Genomic DNA, 25288 nt, shown 5'->3' with positions numbered 1-25288 from the left:
CTTGCATATTTCTAAATTGTGTTCTGTTTGCCCTCATGTGTCGAACCAGAGGAACGATGATGAGGCTGTGGTGGACAGAGGAGGAATGCGATCCCAACAAGGAACCAACGTCGAGCAGGAAGATGTTGAAGGTACCTCAAAAAAACAAACACTGAATGCATCTGTAACACAAAACGCTTCAAGCAGTGAAAAGCTGCCGCAGCTGAATCCGCCTACTCTGTCTTTACAAATGCTGCTTTTCTCTTGACAGCTTTTTCAAAGTAAAAAAGACAAGAGCAGAGTGGGAGGACAGTGGGTGAGCTGAGTTTGCATCAGTAATTTCACAGTCACTCAAAACATGGACAATAAAAAAAAAAGTCACAAATAACACGATTGAGTAAACATGGGTGATAAAGGGCAGCAGCTATCCCCATCTGTATATGCAGACACAGGCTGTAATGTGGACATTTAAGAGAAACTAGAGCACCTGTGAGGAACTTGAGCAGTACCACTTATTTCTTTCCTGATTCTGTAATCATGAAATAGGGGGAGCAGGGGGGAGGTAGAGCGTACAGTCTAACCAGAGCTCCAGCCCAAACAGGCTTCTTGCCCTGGCTCTGCCTACCCCGCCCTCTTTCTAACATCCTTCTACAGTCTTTCTTTGCATGTGGGTATGGTTGGGGTTAGGAGCTGGTCAGGACGTGATAGCTCATTGATAAGGCTTCTCGAGTTGTTATGGGCTTACTTGACGAAACTCTGGAAACGACTGAGTCTGTTGAAGGCGACATGGCCTGTGTCCTCACTGAGTGCTTCTCCTTTTCACCGGAGCACAAGTGTCTTTTGTTTTTATTTAAAAAAACAAAACACTCCTGTTGTTTATTTTCCCAGCTTCTCAGCTTAGCTGCACCAAGCATTATGTAGAGTACTGTATGTACTGTATCTGCTGGTCTGAATCTCTGTGTCATACTGCAGTGAGCTGAGTGGGCTGACTTACGAGTGCAATCACAAGGATGCTCTCTCCCTCTGTCCCTCTCTCTCTTTTTCATGCTGTCTCATACCTGCAATAACACAAACATTGATACACATATTGTGCAAGGCTTTTTAAAAAGGTAACCAACCAGGCAGCACAAATTCACACAGCCACAAGCCTTCAGGTATAAACCCTGTATTTTAGAACAATCGTATATGAACTAATCAATCAATCAATCAATCAATCAATCTTTATTTTGTTGCACGACTCTTTATCAAACATAGCAGCTCTAGACCGTACTCTATGTTGAAAAAAGACGCAACATCAAGACTGGATAAGATCCAGTCCCATCTCACAGACAGAACTCAGTCTGCTCTCATCTTAATCCACCATGAGCAGAGCACTTTGCAGCATTTAGCAAGTTACAGTGGCAAGGACAAACTTCCTTTTAACAGGCAGAAACCTTGAGCAAAACTAGACTCATGTTAGACACACATCTGCCTCGACCGACTGTATAAGGCAAGTTTATTTATAAAGCACCATTCATACATAGAGCAATTCAAAGTGCTTTACAGAGTTAAAAACAAAAACCAGAACAGTAACAATAAACAAAAACACACAGCAAAAACCAAGCTGCAACCTCCGGTCTCAAACTATGAAGCCCATGCAGAAGTGTTATAAACTGCAATTCATCAAGAATCCGCTTGAGGCTGGTTGCAGAAACACCGGAAACCACATAGACACCAATTCGAAGAAGGCGATCTTTGCAGCATTAATAAACATGTTTACAGCCTGGTTCAAAAATGGCTTGGCTACAGTAGCTAATTTCTCTATCGGCACACACTGTACGGGGGGTGAATTTTTTTCTAATGTGACGGTTCAGAAGATATTAAGATAATGAGTTTTTGCCCAATTAAGGACATGACTGACTTGACTCCCGGACAGGAACATTTCCAATATGGCTGCCGCTGTCGATTGACTTCAAAACAGCCCTCAGGAACAGATGGGTGACGTCATGAATACTACATCCATATTTTATACAGTCTATGTGTTTGATCTACTCTCCCTCTCTCTGTGTATTTATGTAACTTAACATACATAGTAAATAGTGTTGGGTCTTGTTATTTAAGTTAGGAGGGATTATTATAAATAACCAGACCCCTCGCTGCTCTAAGGTCTGTAACTTGCAGAGTCTTACTGTCCCGCCGGACACAGAATCACAACTGGTCTTGTCTTAACCGAATGAACCCTTTAATTATTCAATTCATATATGCAAACATCCCTCAGTGTTTGATGAACGCAACATTACATTTTGCACATCATCGCTTATGAGCATTTTAACACTTTTCTTGTTAAAGCTATGTCCATATAAACTCTTCCAACTCTGCTCATGATTCTGAGTATAAGGAATACTTTGATTAAATCTCATTACATACCACTGTTTTAATGCCACATGAAAACTCAGACAAACGCATATATTTATATGTCAAATAACTTTTTTCTCTCACTAGTGTTGATGACGGCTTGAATGAACATAATCATTTCTGTATTGACTGTTGGTATAGGATGGATGAGTTTTCATGAATTGGAAATTATACTTTGGACCTTACAGAGATTGAAAAGAGAAAGATAATATATCCTGTATTGTTTCACACATGAAGCTTTTTGATAAGTATTGAATGGTAGAGTATTGTGTTTGATGTATCAACTCAATACATTTCTCAACTAAATAAGGAGTCAGCTTTAAAGCCATACAATGTGATAATGGTGATAATGTACATTTGACCAATGAATTGTTCTCATGTTGGCCGATTAATTCTGATAATGTATTGTTGTGGAGCATTCACAGGTGGTGTTTACTCGTCCCCATATGTTGTATTGTACATTAAACACTCTATATGCACTGTACATTATAGATATATATAATCTGTGATGCAATTAATAGCAGCATAACACTCTGGATGTAGTGAAAACCTATCACAAATAATATGAGGCCTAATGGAACAATACAAAGAAGTAGTTCTTAACTATATGATCAGTGAAATCACAATGATTATCTGTTAAGCTTCTAGTAAGAGCGCACACACTCTCAATCCCGTTGCAGCTGATCTTCCTCTAACCACAGCTGGATGTGTCCCCCAGGTCACAGGACCCTCTACATAGGGGTCCACGTCCCCTTGGGCAGCACCAGGCACCGCAGCCATCGTAGGCACCGTCACCATGGGAATAAGCTCAAGAAGAGGAGCAAGGACCGGACCCTCACCCTGGTGGAGGGTAGAGAGTCTCCTGTTTATGGTACTGGCCTCAATCAGAGAGCATAAAAAAATGTATTAATGCTTTATTGATTGTTATATCCCACTAACTGAAGATACTTGAAACTACATTGTCTTACTCCTTGTGTTTGCAGACACTCCCTCCCAGAGAGTTCAGTTCCTCCTGGGCACCGAGGATGACGACGAGGAGCACATTCCTCATGACCTCTTCACAGAGATGGATGAAATCTGTGCGAGGGATGGAGAGGACTCGGAGTGGAGGGAAAGTGCTAGGTACTGTTCGACTTCCATGTCATCAACGTTAGCATCTACACATGACCTACATATAGTAACTGGAAGCTGTGATTGAATGGACCAACTGTGCCCATGATCCCACTTACACTGATGAGAGATGTAGCTGTGTGTCTGATGTTTGAGTTTCCATTGCATTAAGTAATTGCTGTTCATTGTTGTATTCATTCCGGGGAGGAATTAACTTTTGTGACTTTCCTTCTATGATCAAGATGTAGGATTTATTCCGATCATATGACTTGTGCGTCTGCAAAAATGGTGAATCAAACACGTTTTGTTTATAGCGATACTCTGGGTGAGAGAGGATAAGAAAGGAGAGTTTGTGAGTAAAACTGAGACAGATATTAGAGCTAAATGTAAACGAGATATCTAGAATGAAGAAGTGTTTTTATTGCAGCTAGAACAGATGGCCCGACAGTTTGCCGTCTGCTGGCCTCCTCTGAGTGCCACTCACGGTGCTCCTGTTACAGGTGGCTGAAGTTTGAGGAGGACGTGGAGGACGGGGGAGAGCGGTGGAGTAAACCCTACGTAGCCACTCTGTCTCTGCACAGCCTTTTTGAGCTGCGAAGCTGCATTCTCAACAGCACTGTGCTGCTCGACATGAGGGCGAACTGCATTGAAGAGATTGCAGGTAAACACTGACAGAAGAAACTGAGATAGAAAGTGGAAAACGTTACAGTTTTTTGTTGATTATAGACATTTGCTACTACTCATTTTGTTCATTAAATTGAAGTTGCATTAGGGAAGGGGTCATTTGGAATTTGGTTTGTGAGACCAACATGGTGTCTTTTTGCTCTAGACATGGTGTTGGACCACCAGGAGTTGTACTCACCACTGGGAGATGAGCTCAGGAAGAAAGTGCATGAAACGCTGCTGAAGCGCCACCATCACCAGAACAAGAAGAAGATGGCCAATCGCCTGCCGATTGTACGCTCCATCGCCGACATAAGTCGAAAGACATCAGACATGCACTTGGACAAGAACGGTGAGGAAACAGAGGAACTGTGACTCTTACAGCTTACAGAATACATCTACTTTTCAAAATTTGAAATCTTTGGTGCTTTTTTCGTCTTAATCTGATCATTTGATCATTCATGAAAATCCTAAAATGGGTTTCAAGTTCCATAACTTTGCAAATGTAAAAGGCTGAAACCAATGCTCTATTGGATGCTGGATTGAATGTGGACTGTAGTTTTTTTTTTGTGTGTGAATATTCTGTAAAATATGCAATATGTGTGTTTGTCTTGTAAACATATGGCCTTAAGTTGTGTATGTTCCCATCTTTTCATCATTTCTGATTCCATCCACCTCCCACCATCTGCCCACCCACCTGCCACAGCCCCACTGAAGTCAACAGGTGCTTGTTTCATTCAGAACACCCATGCCCCTTACCAGCTTCTACTTAAATAACATATTGTGGAGGAGAATATCCACATGATTTGTGTTGATGCTTCCGTTTTGTTGATTCAAAGTTGATTAGTAAAATAGACATTAACGTTCAAAATGAATATTAATGAATATGCATTTTGTTTGCTGTTGATCTTCACATTACTTTAACTATTTGGTTGAATTTCTGGGCTAAATTTAGCCACTAACTGGCTTGTTATTGGACGTGTTACTTGCTTATGTCATTGCCAACCACATTTTACAAGCTTCAGGTTTGCCAACATTCCTAAATTAGTTTCACTCAACACATCAAGCACTTTGAAGTATTTGTTAGTTTACAAGGAGCCTGTGTGGCACATTATGAACAATTAGATTCCACTCCTATTGCATTTTCACGCTAATTTCAAAGCAGAAGCTCCTTGTCACGCATTGTGGGTGTATTAAAATCTAAATGTAGTGTTAATATTTTGGACCCTGTTGTTTAATGAACACAGAAATGAGACCAGAGAGCTTGGCAGTAATCATGTTATCATCAGTTTGGATATTCTGACCATACAATGTTGACAATATCACTGATTCCATCAAAAACAGCACAGGTAAAAAGAGGCATTCTGTTGTGTACGTGTGATCTGTATGTATTTTAATCTCTTTGTAAAATTTTCAGCTATTCAGTGTCTCAAATGTTGAGAAATATTAGTGCTGATTCATTATTCTCCTTTCTGCATTATCCAGGTCAGATGATGGCCTCCCAGTCTCACTTAGACGCAAAAGGGGACATCAGTAGAGAGAACAGTGCCGTGGACTTTAGCAAGGTAAATTACACAAGTTATAAAAAAAAAAAGGTGGACAATCACAGCCAACCTCAGGGAGCATACTCTTTACAGATATTATTAAACTCTTAGGCTCAATCCCAATCCCACCCTTAACCCTAATCACTGAACCCTCATGGATTTTAATGACGTCAAGGTTGACGAGCATGAATGAGTCAATCAGGGCTCAGATGGTATAAAAGGAGGAATGGGACTAGTATGACATCACAAGTTGCCTGGAAACAAGATGTTTCACAGAATAATTATAATCTATTTTAAAAACTGCCACCAGTGTGTATTTGTATGTCTTACATGTAAATGTTTATGTACCATAAAATCTGGAATATACTGATTGTTCCACTGGTTCATGAAACGCAGTCTGTTTTGGGGGGGGAAACACGTCGCTATGTTTCCTAGCATGCTATCAATAAACAATGAATGGATGCAGATTTCTAATCTGTGTTCAACCATATCCGTCCCTTTGGTATATAGGACACATGTACTTCTATACTTTTTTAAAATCTAAAAAAGTGGATCTTATTCTCAGAATTTTTTTATTTTTTTGATGTTAATCGTCACAAATATTGACCTGAAAAACAAACAACTATAAAATCTTGGGTCAAATAACCACATAAGCGTCTATCAATCGGAAGGTTGGTAGTTTGAAATGTCCTGAGGCAAGACACTGAACCCCAAATTGCTCCTGCTGTTGTTCAGTGGTGTGTGAATGTGTCTGAATGACATTAGCTAAGACTAGGGTTGCAAAGGGTTGGAAAAGTTCTGGTAAATTTTCAGAAAGTTTCCAGTAAATTTCCATGGGAAGTTAAGCTGGGGAATTTTGGAAATATTCGGAATTGAAAACTTTCCATGGGAATTTATGGGAATTAAGTTGGAATTGATGGTAATTTAATGGAAAGGTATCATATCCAAGCATAAATATTTGTTTTGTTATAAGCAGACATCCATCCAAAATAATAAAATCAAAACAGATTTATTTGTAAGTAGAACTTTATCAAGTGTTAAATATTTTATTGAAAAATCAATTATTTCATTGAAGAAAAAAAACATGTTGAGTTAAATATTACTCATCCCTCTGACCTAACCCATTCAAAAAATTAACAAAAATGCAATCCCAACAAAGTCCCATTCAAAATGTTAAATGACAAGAGCCACTCTTCCTCCCAAAAAGTCCCATTCAACATGCAAATAATTTCTTTCATGAAATCTGGTTGTTTTAGTCAGGATTATGCTAAAATATATTTTCCCCAACTATATTTAAATTCCCTATTAAGAGCCAACCTTCAATTTAGTAAATTCCTGGGTTATTCCCATAAATTCGCGTTACTTCCCATGGAAAGTTTCCAGCTTTAAAATTTCCGGAATTTTGCAACCCTAGCTAAGACTGATGATCCTTACTATATAGCAGCCTCTACCATCAGTGTGTGAAAGTGGTGTGAATGGGTGAATGCAGCGAGTAGTGTGAAAGCACTTGGAGTGATCAGAAAGAGCAGAAAAGCGCTATAAATACAAGTCCATTTAACATTATCATTAATTAATGAGGATACATGTCAATTTTTTATGCTTGCTTCGTTTACATTTAGTTCCTTTTTTTAATATAACATTTGTTTACATTTAGTGGGGTGGGGGACTCGACAATCATGTCCACACATGCGTGTCTCACACTCTGGGAAGTGTAAAATAAGATAAGATAAGATATTACTTTATTGATCCCGTGGGGGAAATTCAGTTGTTACAGCAACCCAGACATAAGTAGAATCAAGAAGAAGTTTCAATAAGTAAAAATAAAAATAGATAAATAAAGATAGAATACAGTTTAGATATATACAATGTTACAATGGAATTTAGATTAAATAGCAGAAATTACAGGCATTATTAAAAATGTTTCAGTAGTGACAGGTTGACATGGTGGGATTATGGTTGGTAATGACAGATTAAGCAATAAATAAAATAAATATGGGTATTCAATATGACCGTAAGTTGTAGTAAACGATAATAATGTAATATAACATAATATAATATGGCAAAGATAATTATATAATATAATGTAATATGCATTGTTTGAGTAAGTCTGAGTCCATGTTTGTGTGTTTGGGATTGGGCCCTGTGATTGTTTGCTTTCAGTACTAAAGCTTGTGAGTGAGTATTTTACATCTAAAGAAGTTCCTTTTTAAATATGGATTCTTGACTCAATGTAAAGAAGCTTGCCTCAGCATCAACACATACTTTTTGCCCTTTCACCAGAGTGGGTTTTATAGCGTGTCTCTGTCCTGAAATGGCAGAGTGCTTATATATTATGGAATCCAAATCTGATTCACACAGAGGTTATGACATGTTTGATATGAGAAGAGTTATTTGTGTCTTTCGAACAATGAACAGAAGGTTATTGATGGTATTTTTTATGGAAAGGTCATCCGGGAAGGGATTAGGATTATAACCATGTTAAGTATTAAAAATATAAACGATAACCACACTCGGCAAAGAAGGAGATTAAACCCTTGTTGAAAAAAAGGATTGAATGATGTCTGGAACCTTTTGTTCAGGTCAATATTGAACCGTTTTATGTGCTTTGTCCTCGTCATGGAAACATTTAGAAAATGTGCTTTGCTTTTAGGAGCATATTTTGTAGTGGTTGAATTGAATGAAACAGATCATCCACGGCTGCTTTTCTCTTATACATACAGCTACATATGACTCATTATGCTGCTCTAATACTAATTATGCACATCAAATTATCCACATTATCCACAATGGTACAATATTTATGAGTCATTGCTCATCAATACTCATATTCTTTCCGGTGCTTCTGATCAGCCACCATAGAGCTATATGATCCTTATGAAGGCACAAACAACACTCCAGTCTACACTTGTTCACTCCACATAATTATCGCTGAAAAATCAACACCTTCAGTATTCAACATTTTTCTCTACATTGCAGACGCACTGCATCAAAGAGACACAGCTACTGTAGGAGGATCGATTTTATAGCCAGGGTCAGCCTCTATAGGGTTTAAGCATTGTTCTCATGGGAAACTAAAGACATCTCATTAAATATGAAATATTATGTAACACATTATACTATCAAGCCCTTTCAGTAATATATTGTAATATTCATAGAAAGACATCCGTGATTTATTCAAATGATATATGTGATGGCAGACAAAGCTTGGACAGCTGCACTAGAATCATATCAATCAAACTTAATGGGCAGCTAAGCAGTAAAAAACACGACTGGTTGTTTTTAACTACAGAGCGGCTTAGACTTACAGGAAAGAGTGTCAGCTGCCTTTAATACGACATGTTTTTATTACACACTTCACTGTGTCCTCTTTCAGATAGACCTGCATTTCATGAAGAAGATCCCACCAGGGGCCGAGGCGTGTAACGTGTTAGTGGGAGAGCTTGAATTCCTCAACAAGCCGGTTGTGGCGTTTGTCCGTCTTTCCCCGGCAGTGTTGCTCAGCGGGATGTCGGAAGTCCCCATTACAACAAGGTTACTCCAAACTGATCCAACTCCATAACTCCCACTATGGTGAAATCTTATTTATGCCACTGAACCCATTCTGATGCTGTCAGTATTTTTGTATTTTTCCCATTAGGTTTCTGTTTATTCTCTTAGGGCCAATGGGCAGAGGGCCTCAGTATCATGAGATTGGAAGATCCATTGCGACACTTATGACAGATGAGGTAAAGATCCACTCATGAAATGTGTGTTACAGTGATGGCTTGGTGTGGGATTTATTTATTTATCTACTTGGATCAGTTTGAATGTCAACCAGATGTCATATTCAGATTTTCTGCAGGCACTATGCATAAATTCACAGTCCAGCAGAACTCAACAAATTCCCAAAGTGATGGAACATTTCTCAGCATGAAACACAGCTCAGAGCTTCTTACGAAAATCATGCTTTTGGCGATTAGTCATCCCTCATGTCCTCCTTTTTGTTTGGGATTTAGGCTGCCATCCATCATCACTGAGGAAAAGATGGGCTTTGACAGAGTCCAAACTTTGTTATAGTCTTTTTGGAATGAGTACTTTCATGATATTTTATAATGGAGGACTGAGAGTCAGTGGTTAAAAAGTTGTTTCATGGTAACTTCGAATATCCTCACCTTGATCCTTGGTGTTTACATCGTATATTCTTTGCATATTTATCTTGATAAAGCCAAAGACACAAGTGTGAATGTGGCTGACTTAGTGCAACAGTTGAACTGCACTGAGCCAAGGATTGAGTCAGAGATGCAAGCCTTAATGAACCCTTAGACTATCCAAAACATGAACATAGCCTCAGTGATGTTACTGTGAGTTTTAAGCCCGTTGATGGCAGTCATCATATTAGAAATGCTGCCTCAGTCTAACTTTTAGTAAGCAAAGGCAAAAAGGTGGACTTGAGGTGGGCTTTTAGCCTTCTGTGAAACAGCTTTAATGTGCCTGTCAGTGAAGTCAGCCATGCCCCCTACTTACGCCCAATCATGTAAAACTCATATACAAACCATAATATCTTCAAAACTAATGAGTTATAGAAACATTAACCCTTCTTACAGCATGTGCTGCAGAGATTCTTATTCCTGCTGTAAAAGTGGGCAATTAAACATGTCTCTTCTGGGCTTCCAGAGCCAGCCTCATGTGAACACTTAAGGAACTTGCAGTGTTTAGCTCTTCAGCAGTGGCTTCACTTTTTAAAGGTGACATATCATGCAAAATTGACTTTTTAACAGTTCTCTACCTGAAATATGTTTCCCTGGCATGTCTACAAACCCCCCGAGAATGAAAAAAATCCATTCTGCCCCCGTTTTGATTTCTACACCTTTCTGTAAATGTGTGTGAAACGAGCCGTTTCAGACTTCCGTGTTTTTGTTACGTAACAACAATATCCGGTTTGTAACAGAGTCAGAGCTCGGAGCTTGTTCAGCCCATAGACTGTACAAAATACAACTCAACCCCTCCTCCGTTTTTCATTCCCTGCACACATGTGCTAACAAGGAGCTTAGGAGGGAGGCATGCTAGTTGTAGGCTGTCTTAATAAACACAAAGGTCGGTTTTACTCCCCACGTCTGCAGATTTGAAGATCTAGTGGATGATTTGTATTTTTCATGGAGAAGTGCTAGCGTTAGTTAGCATAGCCACATAGCTGCATGTCCTAGCTGTAGCTGTGTACCAAGACACACGTCGACATACTGACAAATAAAACAACAAGAAACACAGAATCTGTGACCAATGGTTCCGAAAGGTCCTGCTGCCTTTCTGGCAGAGGTCGGTTTTACTCCCCATGTCTGCAGATTTGAAGATCTAGTGGATGATTTTTAGTTTTCATGGAAAAGTGCTAGCGCTAGTTAGCATAGCCACATAGCTACAAGTTCGTCGCTGTGTACCAAGACACACATCTACATACTGATAAATAAAACAACAAGAAACACTAAATCTGTGACCAATCGTTCAGAAAGGTCCTGCTGCAGGCGCCTCTCCGTCAGGATCAGATTCTGGATCAGATTCAGAGGGTTGAAGTAACGCGATCTGTGAGCAGCCGTGTATATTCAGCCAACATGTAAACATTAGATCAACGTGCTGGAGAGCCGAGGCACATCCACTTCCTGAGGGGGCGTGGTCAGAGAGAAAACAGACTGTTCTGTGGAGGGCTGAAGAAGAGGGTTCTTCAGGTATGCCAAAATCTGATTTCAAAGTGTTTTTTTGAGCATAATAAACTTTAAAGACATGTTTTGGAGACCTCTTAGACCAATATATATTGATGAAAAAAGCGTGATATGTCACCTTTAACACTGGAGGTTGCCGCTTCAATGTTTTTTTTTGTGTGTCCAGGTTTTCCACGATGTCGCCTATAAAGCTAAAGACCGAAATGATCTGATCGCTGGGATTGACGAGTTCCTCGATCAAGTGACAGTCCTACCTCCGGGAGAGTGGGATCCATCCATACGGATAGAACCACCAAAAAATGTACCGTCTCAGGTATGTAAGGATGCAGTAAGCTTGTTGTCTGGTTCCTTTTCATTTAGACGAATTCAAAACTAATTCAAATCCAGGCGGAAAAAAGACTGACAGTTTTTTCTTTTCTTTTTTTTTAACAGGAGAAGAGGAAGAAAAGTAACATCTTACCTAATGGGTTGGTAGAGGGTGAAGAAGAAGAGGAGGATGCTGGCCATGGGGGTCCAGAACTAGAGCGAACTGGAAGGTGGGAAGAAAAAAAAGTGTCACTTAAAACAGAATTTTTTGGAGTGGTTGGGATAGTTCCTTATGTATCTCATAGAAATCATATTGAGGCAAGTATCAAATAAGATACTTTCAATCAACCAATCAATCAATCAATCAATCAATCAATCAATCAATCAATCAATCAATCAATCAATCAATCAGACTGTATTTATAAAGCGCTTTTCATACACTGGCAAGTGCTGTACATAGAAACAACCTAAAATAGAATAAATTAAGAAAAAGATCCCACCCCCCAGCCCACCCACAACTCTAAGGTTAAGAACACAATATATGCAACGATAATAATAAAAACAATAAAAATACAATAAATAAACAAAAAATAAAAAAGAAGTTTCTGAATGAACTCAGGAAATACTCTCATGATATCTTAATGAGGAAACACTGGAGGTAAAATAAGATGTTAAAACTCAACACAGGAAATTCAAATCACCAAAATAAAATAAATTTCTAAAATAATAAAACACTAAAATATTAAACCATTAAAAGAAAATAAGATGCTATTCTTAAAACAAATAAATAAATATAATAAAATAAATCACCAAGATAATAAAACACTAAAATATTCAACCATAAAAGGAAAATAATGTTATACTTAAAAAATAAATAAAATACTATAAAAAGTGACTCAAATTTGAACTAGATGATAAATAAATAAAACTGTTATGAGAAGAAACTCATGTGTTTATGCTCTGTGCAGCCCTCAGAGAACATTCTTTTTTTCACATCAGTCTGTCCATATTTTATTTCCTGAAATGTAAATAGACTTTTCTAAAATCAATAAATAAACACTGATACATTGCACTATATTTGGGTAAACTCAGTCCATCGTTATAATGATAGAGTGGTTTCCATAGAAACATCCTTCCTGGCTATATCTATTTGCAGCTAGACTTTCCTATCATAGGATCATATCACACTCAGCCATGCTCAGAAGTTGAACCCCGGATGGAAACCAATGGTGGGAAAGCAAGAGAAGAAAAATTCTCGCACCTAGATAAAGCTGTCAGAATGAAAATTGTGTATCGTACAAGTGAATTATTTCTGTATTTGCAGGTGGTTTGGTGGCCTCCTCCTGGATATCAAGCGCAAGGCACCCCACTACCTGTCTGACTACACTGACGCTTTTAGCTTACAGTGTGTGGCCTCTTTCCTGTTCCTCTACTGTGCCTGCATGTCTCCTGTCATCACCTTTGGAGGACTACTGGGCGAGGCAACAGAAGGACGCATAGTAAATCCCACACGCCTCTCTCTATATGTTCACAGTGTTCTGCCAAGACTTGATGTACACTCTGCTAGCGTTTTAGTACATCAAACCAGGCTGTTGAAGTCCAATTTGGTATAGTTTTGTAAAATAACTATGCCTCAATCATCTCTCTTTTTTCCTTTCCACAGAGTGCAATTGAGTCGCTGTTTGGAGCCTCACTGACTGGAATCGCCTACTCTCTGTTTGCCGGGCAGCCCCTCACCATTCTGGGCAGCACAGGGCCGGTGCTCGTGTTTGAAAAGATACTGTTCAAGTTCTGCAAGTATGTTTCCTGTATGCATAAATAATCTCATTAGATGACTTCCGGTTCATTTAGTTTGCAAATTGCATAATCATTACATTGTCCTATGCATCAGCTAGCTGGGGTTAAGTTCTGCTTACCCTCTTTTAAACATCTGGCCTCCTATACACCATGAGATGTTCTGGAAGTATGCATGAAAAACCATTTAATGTGATTATGGTGTCCATTTTACAATATTACGGTCTATAACAAATAACTAATGTGGTTTGATCTCCATAAATCCTGTCTCATATTTCATCTCCATATAGGGAGTATGGTTTGTCCTATCTATCCCTAAGAACCTGTATTGGTCTGTGGACGGCTTTCCTCTGTATCCTGCTGGTGGCCACCGACGCAAGCTCCCTCGTCTGCTACATCACACGTTTCACAGAGGAAGCCTTTGCCTCGCTCATCTGCATCATCTTCATCTATGAGGCCTTGGAGAAACTCATCCACCTGGGAGAGCACTATTCCTTTAACAAAAACAACAACCTGGACAAACTCACAACCTACTCGTACGCCGACACTCAATCGTGCACAATATGCTGTCGAAAGCTGTGAAAAAGCAATAATTGCTACATGCATTTCTTTAAAGCTACTGTAAATCCCTGATAAATGAGGGATTAGAAGGTCACACAGATGTTCTTGTGCTCCACAGATGTTCCTGCGTTGAGCCCTCTGACCCAAACAATGGCACTCTGAGGTATTGGGAAATTAACAACGTCACTGCTTCAGAAATCTACTGGGAAGCACTGGAGGTCAAGGTAATGCCTTTAACAACTTCTTGGAAAGACAGCAGAAGTAAACAAAAAACCCCAGACAAACTGAAAACGGATGTTAGTCATGGGCTTAGCTTTTATAACCAAACAACTGCAGGAATTGTTGGGTAAGAGCGAAACTGAAATGAATACATTTGGTTTTTTCCACCTTAAAGTGGCATGCTCTCCCAGATGGAGTAAACTGAACACAGGAGATTAAGGGCATGTAGGCAGGATTATATTGGATTACACATTGCAAATCACTATAAAAGCACATTTTGTTGTACTCAGTAAAGTTTTTTTGTTCTCATAAACCCTGTAATAGGAAACCAAGAGCCCGCTGACCCCTCTTTGGCTCCTCATTGCGTGATACATCTCAAATTCTCTGCCCTCTTGATGTTGTTTTTGTAGGACTGTGTTGAAAAGAGAGGGGAGTTTGTGGGCAGCGCCTGCGGCTCTCATGGACCCTACGTTCCTGATGTCCTCTTCTGGTGTGTCATTCTTTTCTTCTCCACCGTCTTCATGTCTGCTTTCCTCAAGGAGTTCAAATTCAGCAACTACTTTCCCACAAAGGTATTACTCATTACACATTATAATAACATCAGAGTGTGTTATGATCCAGGCGTGGAAGCAAAAAGGTGTAACACTTGCTAAACAAGGCTTTGGTCGTAGATCTCAATGCAGTGGTGCACTCTAGTGGTCAAGTATAGGTACTGCATTAAAGAACCATGGAAAATGAAAGTGTTGTGCCTTCTTGTGTTTTCCTCTCCATCAGGTGAGGTCCATCATCAGTGACTTTGCCATATTCTTTACAATATTCACAATGGTCTTAATCGACTATGCCTTAGGGGTCCCTTCTCCAAAACTCCAAGTTCCCAGTGTGTTTAAGGTGAGCTACCCCATTAAGTATTGAACCAATTTCACAATAACTATCTTTTATTAAAGACGCTACTGATCATTTGTAAACCAAAACCAAAACCTTTTTTTCCACTGTCAGCCAACCAGAGATGATAGAGGTTGGTTCATCAACCCACTGGGGCCTAACCCCTGGTGGACCGCAGTTATTACAGTGCTCCCAGCTCTGCTCTGCACCATCCTCATCTTCATGGACCAGCAGATCACAGCCGTCATCATCAACAGGAAGGAACACAAACTCAAGGTGCTCTAATGTCCTTGCCTTGAACCCAGGTTGTACACCACATTCAGAAAGTGCTTCAAATTGTCTTTATTAACCGGTGCTATCCCCCCTTTCAGAAAGGCTGTGGCTACCACCTGGATCTCTTCATGGTGGCGGTGATGCTGGGCGTGTGCTCGTTGATGGGCTTGCCCTGGTTTGTAGCAGCCACCGTCCTCTCCATATCCCACGTCAACAGCCTGAAGCTTGAATCGGAGTGCTCGGCTCCCGGGGAACAGCCAAAGTTCCTCGGCATCAGAGAGCAACGCTTCACCGGGCTCATGATCTTCACTCTGATGGGCTGCTCTGTCTTCATGACATCCATGCTGAAGGTTAGATTCAGACTCTTTGTTGTTTGTGTGTAGTTACACCTAGTATTTATTACACTATGAAGCTATTTAATAAGTGGAATAAATGTGAACTCAAACCTTGTCTTGGGTAATTGACTGATTAGTCGTGTGTTTTAAAGACCCATCTAGGAACAGCCAGATGTCTTAGTGTGTACATGCTGTAGTCAGTTCAATATTTAGCAGTCTACATGCTAAATATTTGTTCCTATACAACTAACCTGAAAAAATAATTGTTAATGTTATTGACACAAGTTGTATTTTTCCTCAGTTTATTCCTATGCCTGTGTTGTATGGAGTTTTCCTCTACATGGGAGCATCTTCCCTCAGAGGCATTCAGGTAAGGATCTTTAAAATTGACCGAATTCAACTGATGATTTGGTGAAATATTTTGCATTACTTCATGAAAACACACAGTATACCACATTGCCTGATTAAACATTAAATAGGACTCACTCTGCAAATGTTTTAGGGCATTAAATCTAACCAATTGTAATCACAGATGTCTTTATTTCTCAGTCCGAGGCTTTTCAATAGTCATCTTCGCTCCCCAAATCTTCTAAAACTTTGCCCAAAAATGATATTTCAAACATTTTGGAGCTGAAACTTTACATCTAAGTGGCTGAGCTTTAACTGACATTTGTTCAGCATGGTTAGGGTTTAACTTAGATGCTCCTGCTTGATAATCTGTGTAGACAGCTAATTCTCACCAAGCCATGATAGGGGCTCGCCTCCATATTGTCTGGCTGCCCAGATAAAAAGTGTTAATTGGCCTCTAGTGTGTTCCCAGCATTTACTGAACACCTGACTATTATTTAATTGCCCTGTTTACTTATTTTCTTCACTTTGAAAAACCGGCTATTATTGGGTTTGAAAAATATACTCAAATTAAGATTGATACTTAAAAGCACTTCATTGCACAGATGTATTTAATGCCTTAAGGGGATCAGGTTGTTTCACCCAGCACAATTTGAGCTAAATATAGCTAGATCAATTTTAGATTTGATCTAGCCAGCCAGTCATCAAAATGATCTGTTTTTCTGTTTGATGCCCAGGAGGCAGTGTTTTGTTGGTTTATTAGAAATGTGTTGTTGAAAAAGGCTGTGGAAATTATAACCTGAAGCACACAAAAAGCTGCAGATTTGCTAAAAGGCACTTCAGGGATTTGCTCTGCATGTTCAGTCTTCACCTTAACTGTTTTGATGCACTGTTCTGATTTTCACATGTCCAGTTTTGGCCACAGTTTGAGGCAGATTTTCAGTGACAAAGCTATAAACATACAAAATCTGTTAGTACCAATCAGCTGGCAGACACAGCATCAATCTGCTGAACATAGAAGAACATTCAATTGAGAGATATTTCCATTAGGAGGGCACAAACCTAAATCTAAGTTCATGATTATTGTGCTCTGAGATTGCTGGAAACTTTTGCTGTGTGTTTCATGCCATTGATATGTACACAATTTGTCTCTGCTGCCCCCAAGTGGCAAGAAATAATATATATTTTTCTACATCTTTGTCTTATCAAGTTCTTTGACCGTCTGATGCTTTTTGGGATGCCAGCTAAGCACCAGCCTGACTTCGTCTATCTGCGGCATGTCCCCCTGAGGAAGGTGCACCTTTTTACTATCATTCAGCTCAGCTGTTTGATCCTGCTCTGGGTCATCAAAACCTCCAGGGCTGCCATCGTCTTCCCTATGATGGTAACCAGTCTGCTAAATGTGATGTGTTCTTCATGCTACCATTTCTTTTCCTTTTTTTCACAGATATGTTAATTGACATTTTGTTAAATGCAAACAACACAAAACCAGGACAGTACACAGACAGTGACACACAACTACAACGACAACGACAACGACAACAACAACTACAACAACTACGACAACAACAGTACATATTATATTAGAATTTAAAGGTGACATATCATGCAAAATGGACTTTTTAACGGTTCTCTACCTGAAAAATGTGTCCCTGGCATGTCTACAAACCCCCTCGAGAATGAAAAAAATCCATTCTGCCCCTGTTCTGATTTCTCCACCTTTCTGTAAATGTGTGTGAAACGAGCCGTTTCAGACTTCCATGTTTTTGTTACGTAACAACAATATCCGGTCTGTCACGGAGTCAGAGCTCGGAGCTTGTTCAGCCCATAGACTGTATAAACTAATACTGAATCCCTCCCCCGTTTTTCATTACCTGCACAAATGTGTGCTAACAAGGAGCTTAGGAGGGAGGCATGCTAGTTGTAGGCTGTCTTAATAAACACAAAGGTCGGTTTTACTCCCCACGTCTGCAGATTTGAAGATCTAGTGGATGATTTTTATTTGTCATGGATAAGTGCTAGCGCTAGTTAGCATAGCCACATAGCTACATGTTCGTAGCTGTAGCTGTAGTTGTGTACCAAGACACATGTCGACATACTGACAAATAAAACAACAAGAAACACAGAATCTGTGACCAATCCTTCAGAAAGGTCCTGCTGCCTTTCTGGTAGAGGTCGGTTTTACTCCTGAGGCCTGCAGATTTGAAGATCTAGTGGATGATTTTTATTTATCATGGATAAGTGCTAGCGCTAGTTAGCATAGCCACATAGCTACATGTTCGTAGCTTTGTACCAAGACACACGTCGACATACTGATAAATAAAACAACAAGAAACACTAAATCTGTGACCAATCGTTCAGAAAGGTCCTGCTACAGGCGCCTCTCCGTCAGGATCAGATTCAGAGGGTTGAAGTAACGCGATCTGTGAGCAGCCGTGTATATTCAGCCAACATGTAAACATTAGATCAACGTGCTGGAGAGCCGAGGCACATCCACTTCCTGAGGGGGCGTGGTCAGAGAGAAAACAGAGTGTTCTGAGGAGGACTGAAGAAGAGGACTTTTCAGGCATGCCAAAATCTGATTTCAAAGTGTTTTTTTGAGCATAAACTTTAAAGACATGTTTTGGAGACCTCTTAGACCAATATATATTGCGTGATATGTCACCTTTAAATGATAGAGAAGTGTATACAAATCAATATGTATAAAGTAAATAAATAATTAAGTAAATAGATAAATACAGAAATTAAATCAAATTAAATAATACAAAAAAAAAATCTAAATAAATAAATTGTTATTGGTCAGTGTGCCGCCGTCAACATCACTGAAAAATGCCAAAAAGGTCACCACCTAATCAGGGATCTCAGAGAGGTCCAGCTCCAGCAGATACTTAAAGAACGAGTCCCAAATCCTGTGAAATTCCCTCAGGGAGCCTCTCGCTAAGTGTCTGATTCTCTCCAATTTCACAAAGTGAAGAATGTCCTTTAACCACATTATATGGGAAGGAGGTGTGGGGGATTTCCATTTAAGTAATATTAAGTGTCTGGCTAAAAGAGTGATGAAGGCCATGAAGGTGGGTTTCTTGAGAAGAGAGTGGTGCTGTGGGTGGAGTTACACCGAACAGTGCCATCATAGCATTTGGTTCAACTGATTTTCCGGTTACTTTCGAATTAAAAATATTCTGCCAGTAGGAATCTAAAGTAAAGCAAGACCAGAACATATGACCATAGCTGGCCGGAGCCTGATGACACCTGTCACAAATTGGGTCAACATATAATTTTGCACTGAATCAGTCCATGTTTGGCAGAAATCATTTCTGTCTGTTTCATGATTAATATTATCAAGCACAGCACACTGTTAGTCTGGACTCTGATGTTGAATTGTGTTCACAGGTGTTGGCTCTGGTGTTTATCAGGAAGCTGATGGACTGTTTCTTCACTAAAAGAGAGCTAAGCTGGCTGGACGACCTCATGCCAGAGAGTAAGAAGAAGAAGCTGGAGGATGCTGAAGAGGTACTGTACTCTAACCTCTAAACTTTTTCACAGCATTGTTATATTAATGCCTTTGTTAACTGCTTTATCATTTTTTTCTCAAAATGTTAACATTTTCAATTTTTTAGGAGGAGGAGGAGCTGAGTATGCTAGGAGAGGATGAAGGAGTAGTGCAAGTGCCATTAGAAGGGTACAAGTGAGTTAAAAAGTGCTTCTAAACTATTAAAGGTGATTCTGTTCTTCATTTTGCACAAAGATAAAGAGTTAAATGTCCCTTGGCTTTTCTTTTCACAGAGGAATACCCGTCATCAATATCACTGACGAAATGTCAAAAGGTTCTTTTGGCAATACTTGGACTGCCAACAGCTAAGACTATTGAGACAAGACTTCTAGACATTATGGTAAGCTGTTGCATTAAACTCACTCATATACACAGACATATCTAATCAAGTTAGCTTTGATTACAACTTAAAAAAACTTTTCATGAAAAGTAAAAAAAACAGAAACACATTTTTGAATCAATATACTGAGACTTAATGAGGAAAAAAATAACTGTCTCCTTAAATTTGAATATTTGGTCTGCTCTATGTGGTTCTGTTGGCTTAACATTAAAACTGAAAACATGGAAACAGCTAGGTTACTCTGTTGTAAGTTTAGAATATGTGTTAATTAGAAGCTCTAATGCGTACTTAAGGCTTTCCATTGAAAGCTTTTTTTGATGCTGGTATCACCCACAACCTCCATTTCAGAGCGCTCCTCACCGATGCGCTCAGCTGCTGGTTTATCAAAATTGTCCCGTGGTACTTTTGTTTTCCATAGTAGCAACCATTAAGTCTGTTTCAAATTGCTCGGTATTCTTCATATTTGATTTCATTAGATGGAATTTTACAAAGAAAATGTAAAAACAATTGATAAAAATTGCGTCGTAGCTTTAGAAGCAGATATTGTCCTGAAAATTGTACCCTCGGAAAAAAAACTTGTGGGTACTTTCTTCTCTGCACAGACCTCTGCAATTTTTGTTAACAAAGATGAAACCAGGAGGCGCTGGTGGCCTAGTGGTCTAAGGGCCCCACATACAGAGGCTACAGTCCTCGTCGCAGGGGTCGCCGGCTCGATTCCCAGCCGGTCGGTCGATCATTTCCTGCATGTCTTCCCCCGTTCTCTGCTCCCCACATTTCCTGTCTCTCTTCATCTGTCCTCTCAAAAAAGCCCAAAATATAACTAGCAGAGCTACTTTTTTTAAAATTTTTATTTATTTTACCTTTATTTTACCAGGAATAGTCCCACTGAGATACAAAGTCTCTTTTTCAAGGGAGTCCTGGCCAAGACAGCAGCATAAAAAGTTTCACAAATAGAACAGGACAAAACATACAGTGGCAAGTAACTATTACATTGATTTAGAAATTAGCAGTGTTAAGCTTTAAAACATGTGCACAAGCTGATCAGATCATCCTTTATCCTAGTTTTGAAATCCTCCAATAGAATTAAACAATCCAGTTTCAGGCGACCCTGAAGCTCAAACCAAAAAGACGGAGCAAAGACATTAAAAGCACTTTTACCAAAGACAGAGCGAGTCCAAGGAATGCCAAAAAGAATTTGTCCATGGGACCAAAGATGACAGCCACTGACAACTTTCGGAGTCAATAAGGAGCATAAATAAGACGGCAGCTCCTGGAGTATGGCCTTATAAAGAAAGACATACCAATGCTCCATTCTTCTGTTGTAGAGGGAAGACAAGCCCACGTTCTCATACAAGATACAGTGATGTGTGCGGAAACCTAAACCAGAAACAAACTGCAATGCAGCATGGTACACAGAGTCCAACATTTTCAGAGAGGCTGAGGAAGCATGCATATAAAGAACATCACCATAGTCAATAACAGATACAAAGGTTGCTAGAATGAGCTTTTTACGCGCAGCAAAGGAAAAACAGCGTCTGTTTCTATAAAAGAAACCCAACTTCACTGAAACCCAATTTAACATTTAGATTTAACATTTAGATTTATATTTAACATTTGGATTTTGCAAAATTTTAACTATATATATTCTTCACAACAAAATTAAATGTGAAGAAGATCAGAAATATTCCTCTAAATGTGATGAAAAAGTGACTTTTAAAAATTCACTCTACATTTTTATGACGTTTTGTACGTTGAGAATTGTTCTTTTTTTTTCAGTGTGCACAACTTTACAAACGGCGCCCCATAGAAAGTAATATCTTTACTTGATAGAAATTTAAGAGAAAAAAAAGCCAGTTCAAGCCTGTTCTTAACAATCAATGACTCAATTCAATAGACTGTATAGTACATGGACGTAATCTCTGCGACTTCACCCATTGGTTTCTCAAACAGAGTTTTGAATTGACAACAGTCACCACATTAGAAGTGCTGCTGACTCAACCTAACTTTCAGTTGACCTACCAAGAGGTGAAGAGCTGGGCCTTTAGCCTCCTGTGCCCGCCTGTCAATCAAGTAGGCCATGCCCCCAAATATGCGAAACTCATAACTTTAATATCTTCCAAACTAATGAGTTATAAAAAGATTCAGCCTGGAACAGCATGTGCTCATGGAGGAACTAGCTATTCGGACCAAAATAGTTTTTTATACCAGGATGTAAACATTTTCATTTTTGCTGTAAAGATGGGCTTTTTTTTTTTGCATATGCTACTTTTAAATAGAATAAATAAACAGTTTATATGCATATGATCTGCCCTAGAGATTAAAAGGTGACATATCATGCTTTTTTCATCAATATATATTGGTCTAAGAGGTCCCCAAAACATGTCTTTAAAGTTTATGCTCAAAAAATCACTTTGAAATCAGATTTTGGCATGCCTGTAAAGCCCTCTTCTTCAGTCCTCCTCAGAACACTCTGTTTTCTCTCTGACCACGCCCCCTCAGGAAGTGGATGTGCTTCGGCTCTCCAGCACGTTGATCTAATGTTTACATGTTGGCTGAATATACACGGCTGCTCAGAGATCGCGTTACTTCAACCCTCTGAATCTGATCCAGAATCTGATCCTGATGGAGAGGCGCCTGTAGCAGGACCTTTCTGAAGGATTGGTCATAGATTTAGTGTTTCTTGTTGTTTTACTTATCAGTATGTAGACGTGTGTCTTGGTACACAGCTACGAGCATGTAGCTATGTGGCTATGCTAACTAGCGCTAGCACTTATCCATGATAAATAAAAATCATCCACTAGATCTTCAAATCTGCAGACGTGGGGGGTAAAACCGACCTTTGTGTTTATTAAGACAGCCTACAACTAGCATGCCTCCCTCCTAAGCTCCTTGTTAGCACACATTTGTGCAGGTAATGAAAAACTGAGAAGTTGAGTTGTATTTTATACAGTCTATGGGCTGAACAAGCTCCGAGCTCTGACTCCGTGACAGACCAGATATTGTTGTTACGTAACAAAAACACGGAAGTCTGAAACGGCTCGTTTCACACACATTTACAGAAAGGTGTAGAAATCAGAACAGGGGCAGAATGGATTTTTTTCATTCTCGAGGGGGTTTGTAGACATGCCAGGGAAACATATTTCAGGTAGAGAACCATTAAAAAGTAAATTTTGCATGATATGTCACCTTTAAAGAGGTCTTCCTGTAACTTATACTCATAACTCATTTTTTAAATAACAGGGTGCAATTTTATCCGTGCAATAACCTACATTATCTATTTATCAGATAGAAGTGTACATAGTGTGTATACATCTGTAATACTTGCCATATTTTATTCTATTCTATTTTATTCTATTTTATTTTATTCTATTTTATTCTATTTTACCTTTATTATTGCTATTATTATTGTTATTATATTTTTTAACTATGTTAGTACATTGTTTTATTCCCCTGTCCCGTTTTGTAAGCTGCTGTAACAAAAGAATTTCCACCAATGGGGGACGAATAAAGTATATCTTGTCTTATCTTATAACCAATCGTATCACCAGCTGCAACAAAAAACCATTTAAAGCTACAGTTGTCCAGAACTGTAAAGAAGCAGCACACTTTACTGTTTTACCATACTAAAGTTGCTCAGAATTTTGGGAAAGTTGTGCAAACTTTTATGCCAATACTTAATATTATAAAAACAGAGTTTCCATTTGAAAGATGTGATGCCATAATTTGAAACCTGGAACCTGTTTCAGACCAGTTTTATAAATGAATATCAGTACTTTCACCAAAGCACAAAAACATTTTTCTTTCTGCTGCAGCCAGTAAGAAGCCTTCTTAAAGATGATATGTGCCTATGTTTATATATTAATTATTCATCTTCTCTTCTCTTTCTTGATGCTCACAGTTCACTACCAAGCTCACCGTATTTCACTGATGTGTGAGAAGAGAAACGCTTGGTGAAGAAGGTTGAGGGCAGTGTTGTGCGTCTTTGTCACTGTCCCCTCTGTGTGCTCACGAACAAATCTTTATAGTGTGCTGCATTGTACCAATCCTTCAAGCTCAGCCATGTAAATCTCTCTGTGTTAGTGAATAACTATGTTATCTGCTGTGTCTCAAGTTTTCTGCCTCTTCATGAACCAGTGAACCCTCTTCTTTCCTGTATTGTTAATGTTAATAAATCTAGACACTTGATTATTTCAATGATTGTACACTACAAAATAGGTAAGGTTGTTATTTCTGAGATTGTTTTCAATTTTTGTTTTTGAATCTCTTTGTATTTATTTTGTTATATTCTTTGTATTTTGAAACAGCATAATACCATATCCTTGAGTTCATGTCTATTTATTTACTGATTCCCTATTCTCTGTTATTTAACTTATTTATAGACATTGATGTAAAATGTAATAGGATGATCTAGTAAATACTAAAAAGTCTAACATCATTTCAAAGATACATAAGCCATACGTTAACATATCAAAACTTTGACATAATGAAAGGCCTATAAAATAGAATGTTGTCATATTTGTTTCTAGGATAGGACCGTCATGATCCCATGATGTTGATTCTGAATGTTGATAATTGGGGCTTTAAAACTGATAAAGGGCAATATATGTACACCTCTTGTGAAAAAATGCAATAGCACTTTTAAATTGAATGTCAATACTCTATTTATATGAAAAGTTATTCAGCTATTTATTTTGTGGAATAAAAAATATATGTTTGCTACAGAAAAAGAGAATTAAAGTGTTCTGTCTCCTATTGTCAGTGTATTGCTCATAAAGCAAATTTAATTTTGAAGAATATTCTAAGTTGTTATATGTTTATGGAAAGTTTTGTGAATCATGAATAAAGATCCATTTTATCATAGAGGTCAGTTTTCAAGTGGAGGACGACCTGGCAATGGGTTAATTAATAAAGAAACAAATCTACCATGCATATCTTGTCAATGTTGCTTTAACATAATACATTTTTTTAGAGCATTCATGTTGTCTTATCAGTGTCACAAACTTGATGCTATTGCTAATAGAGGGCACAGGAAAAATACAATGATGCTCGAGTACAAAGTCAAAGAGTCGAATGCTGGATGTAGACATGGATTCAGTTGAAGCCTCCAGGAATTGTGACTGAGAGACATACGGTGGGGATGGTGTTGGTGGGGGGGGTGTTAAAGTGCTAGATCTTTTTTTCTTTTTTAAGTGGGATTGTATGAAGTACTTGTCAGTGAGTGTATTACCCACACAAGATCCTAATCAGCTAGGCCCTTTAGATGAGACACCAGCAGTGGTGGACAGTAACACAGTAAAATT

The 25288-nt window shown here is 38.9% G+C and overlaps 1 protein-coding gene across 1 annotated transcript in view; it reads left to right on the top strand.

The window, feature by feature from the left end:
- slc4a10b (solute carrier family 4 member 10b) overlaps positions 1–24915 on the top strand; it is a gene marked incomplete at its 5' end in the record, with an annotated part of 34593 nt that extends 9678 nt beyond the window's left edge. The window contains 24 exon segments of the mRNA XM_034694022.1: positions 50–131; positions 3092–3244; positions 3357–3495; positions 3984–4144; positions 4313–4498; positions 5632–5711; positions 9064–9221; positions 9328–9415; positions 11547–11693; positions 11813–11916; positions 13011–13185; positions 13350–13483; positions 13771–14016; positions 14160–14265; positions 14671–14832; positions 15035–15148; positions 15257–15418; positions 15514–15765; positions 16052–16120; positions 17309–17482; positions 19489–19608; positions 19716–19783; positions 19882–19988; positions 23887–24915. Of these exon segments, the coding sequence (XP_034549913.1) occupies positions 50–131; positions 3092–3244; positions 3357–3495; positions 3984–4144; positions 4313–4498; positions 5632–5711; positions 9064–9221; positions 9328–9415; positions 11547–11693; positions 11813–11916; positions 13011–13185; positions 13350–13483; positions 13771–14016; positions 14160–14265; positions 14671–14832; positions 15035–15148; positions 15257–15418; positions 15514–15765; positions 16052–16120; positions 17309–17482; positions 19489–19608; positions 19716–19783; positions 19882–19957 (3156 nt within the window).
- Between the last annotated feature and the right edge of the window lie 373 nt (positions 24916–25288).

Source organism: Notolabrus celidotus, chromosome 10 (genome assembly GCF_009762535.1).
Source record: "Notolabrus celidotus isolate fNotCel1 chromosome 10, fNotCel1.pri, whole genome shotgun sequence".
NCBI classification, from domain to species: Eukaryota; Metazoa; Chordata; class Actinopteri; order Labriformes; family Labridae; genus Notolabrus; species Notolabrus celidotus.
Note: the sequence above shows the minus strand (reverse complement) of the source record. Positions and strands in the feature narration are given on the sequence as shown.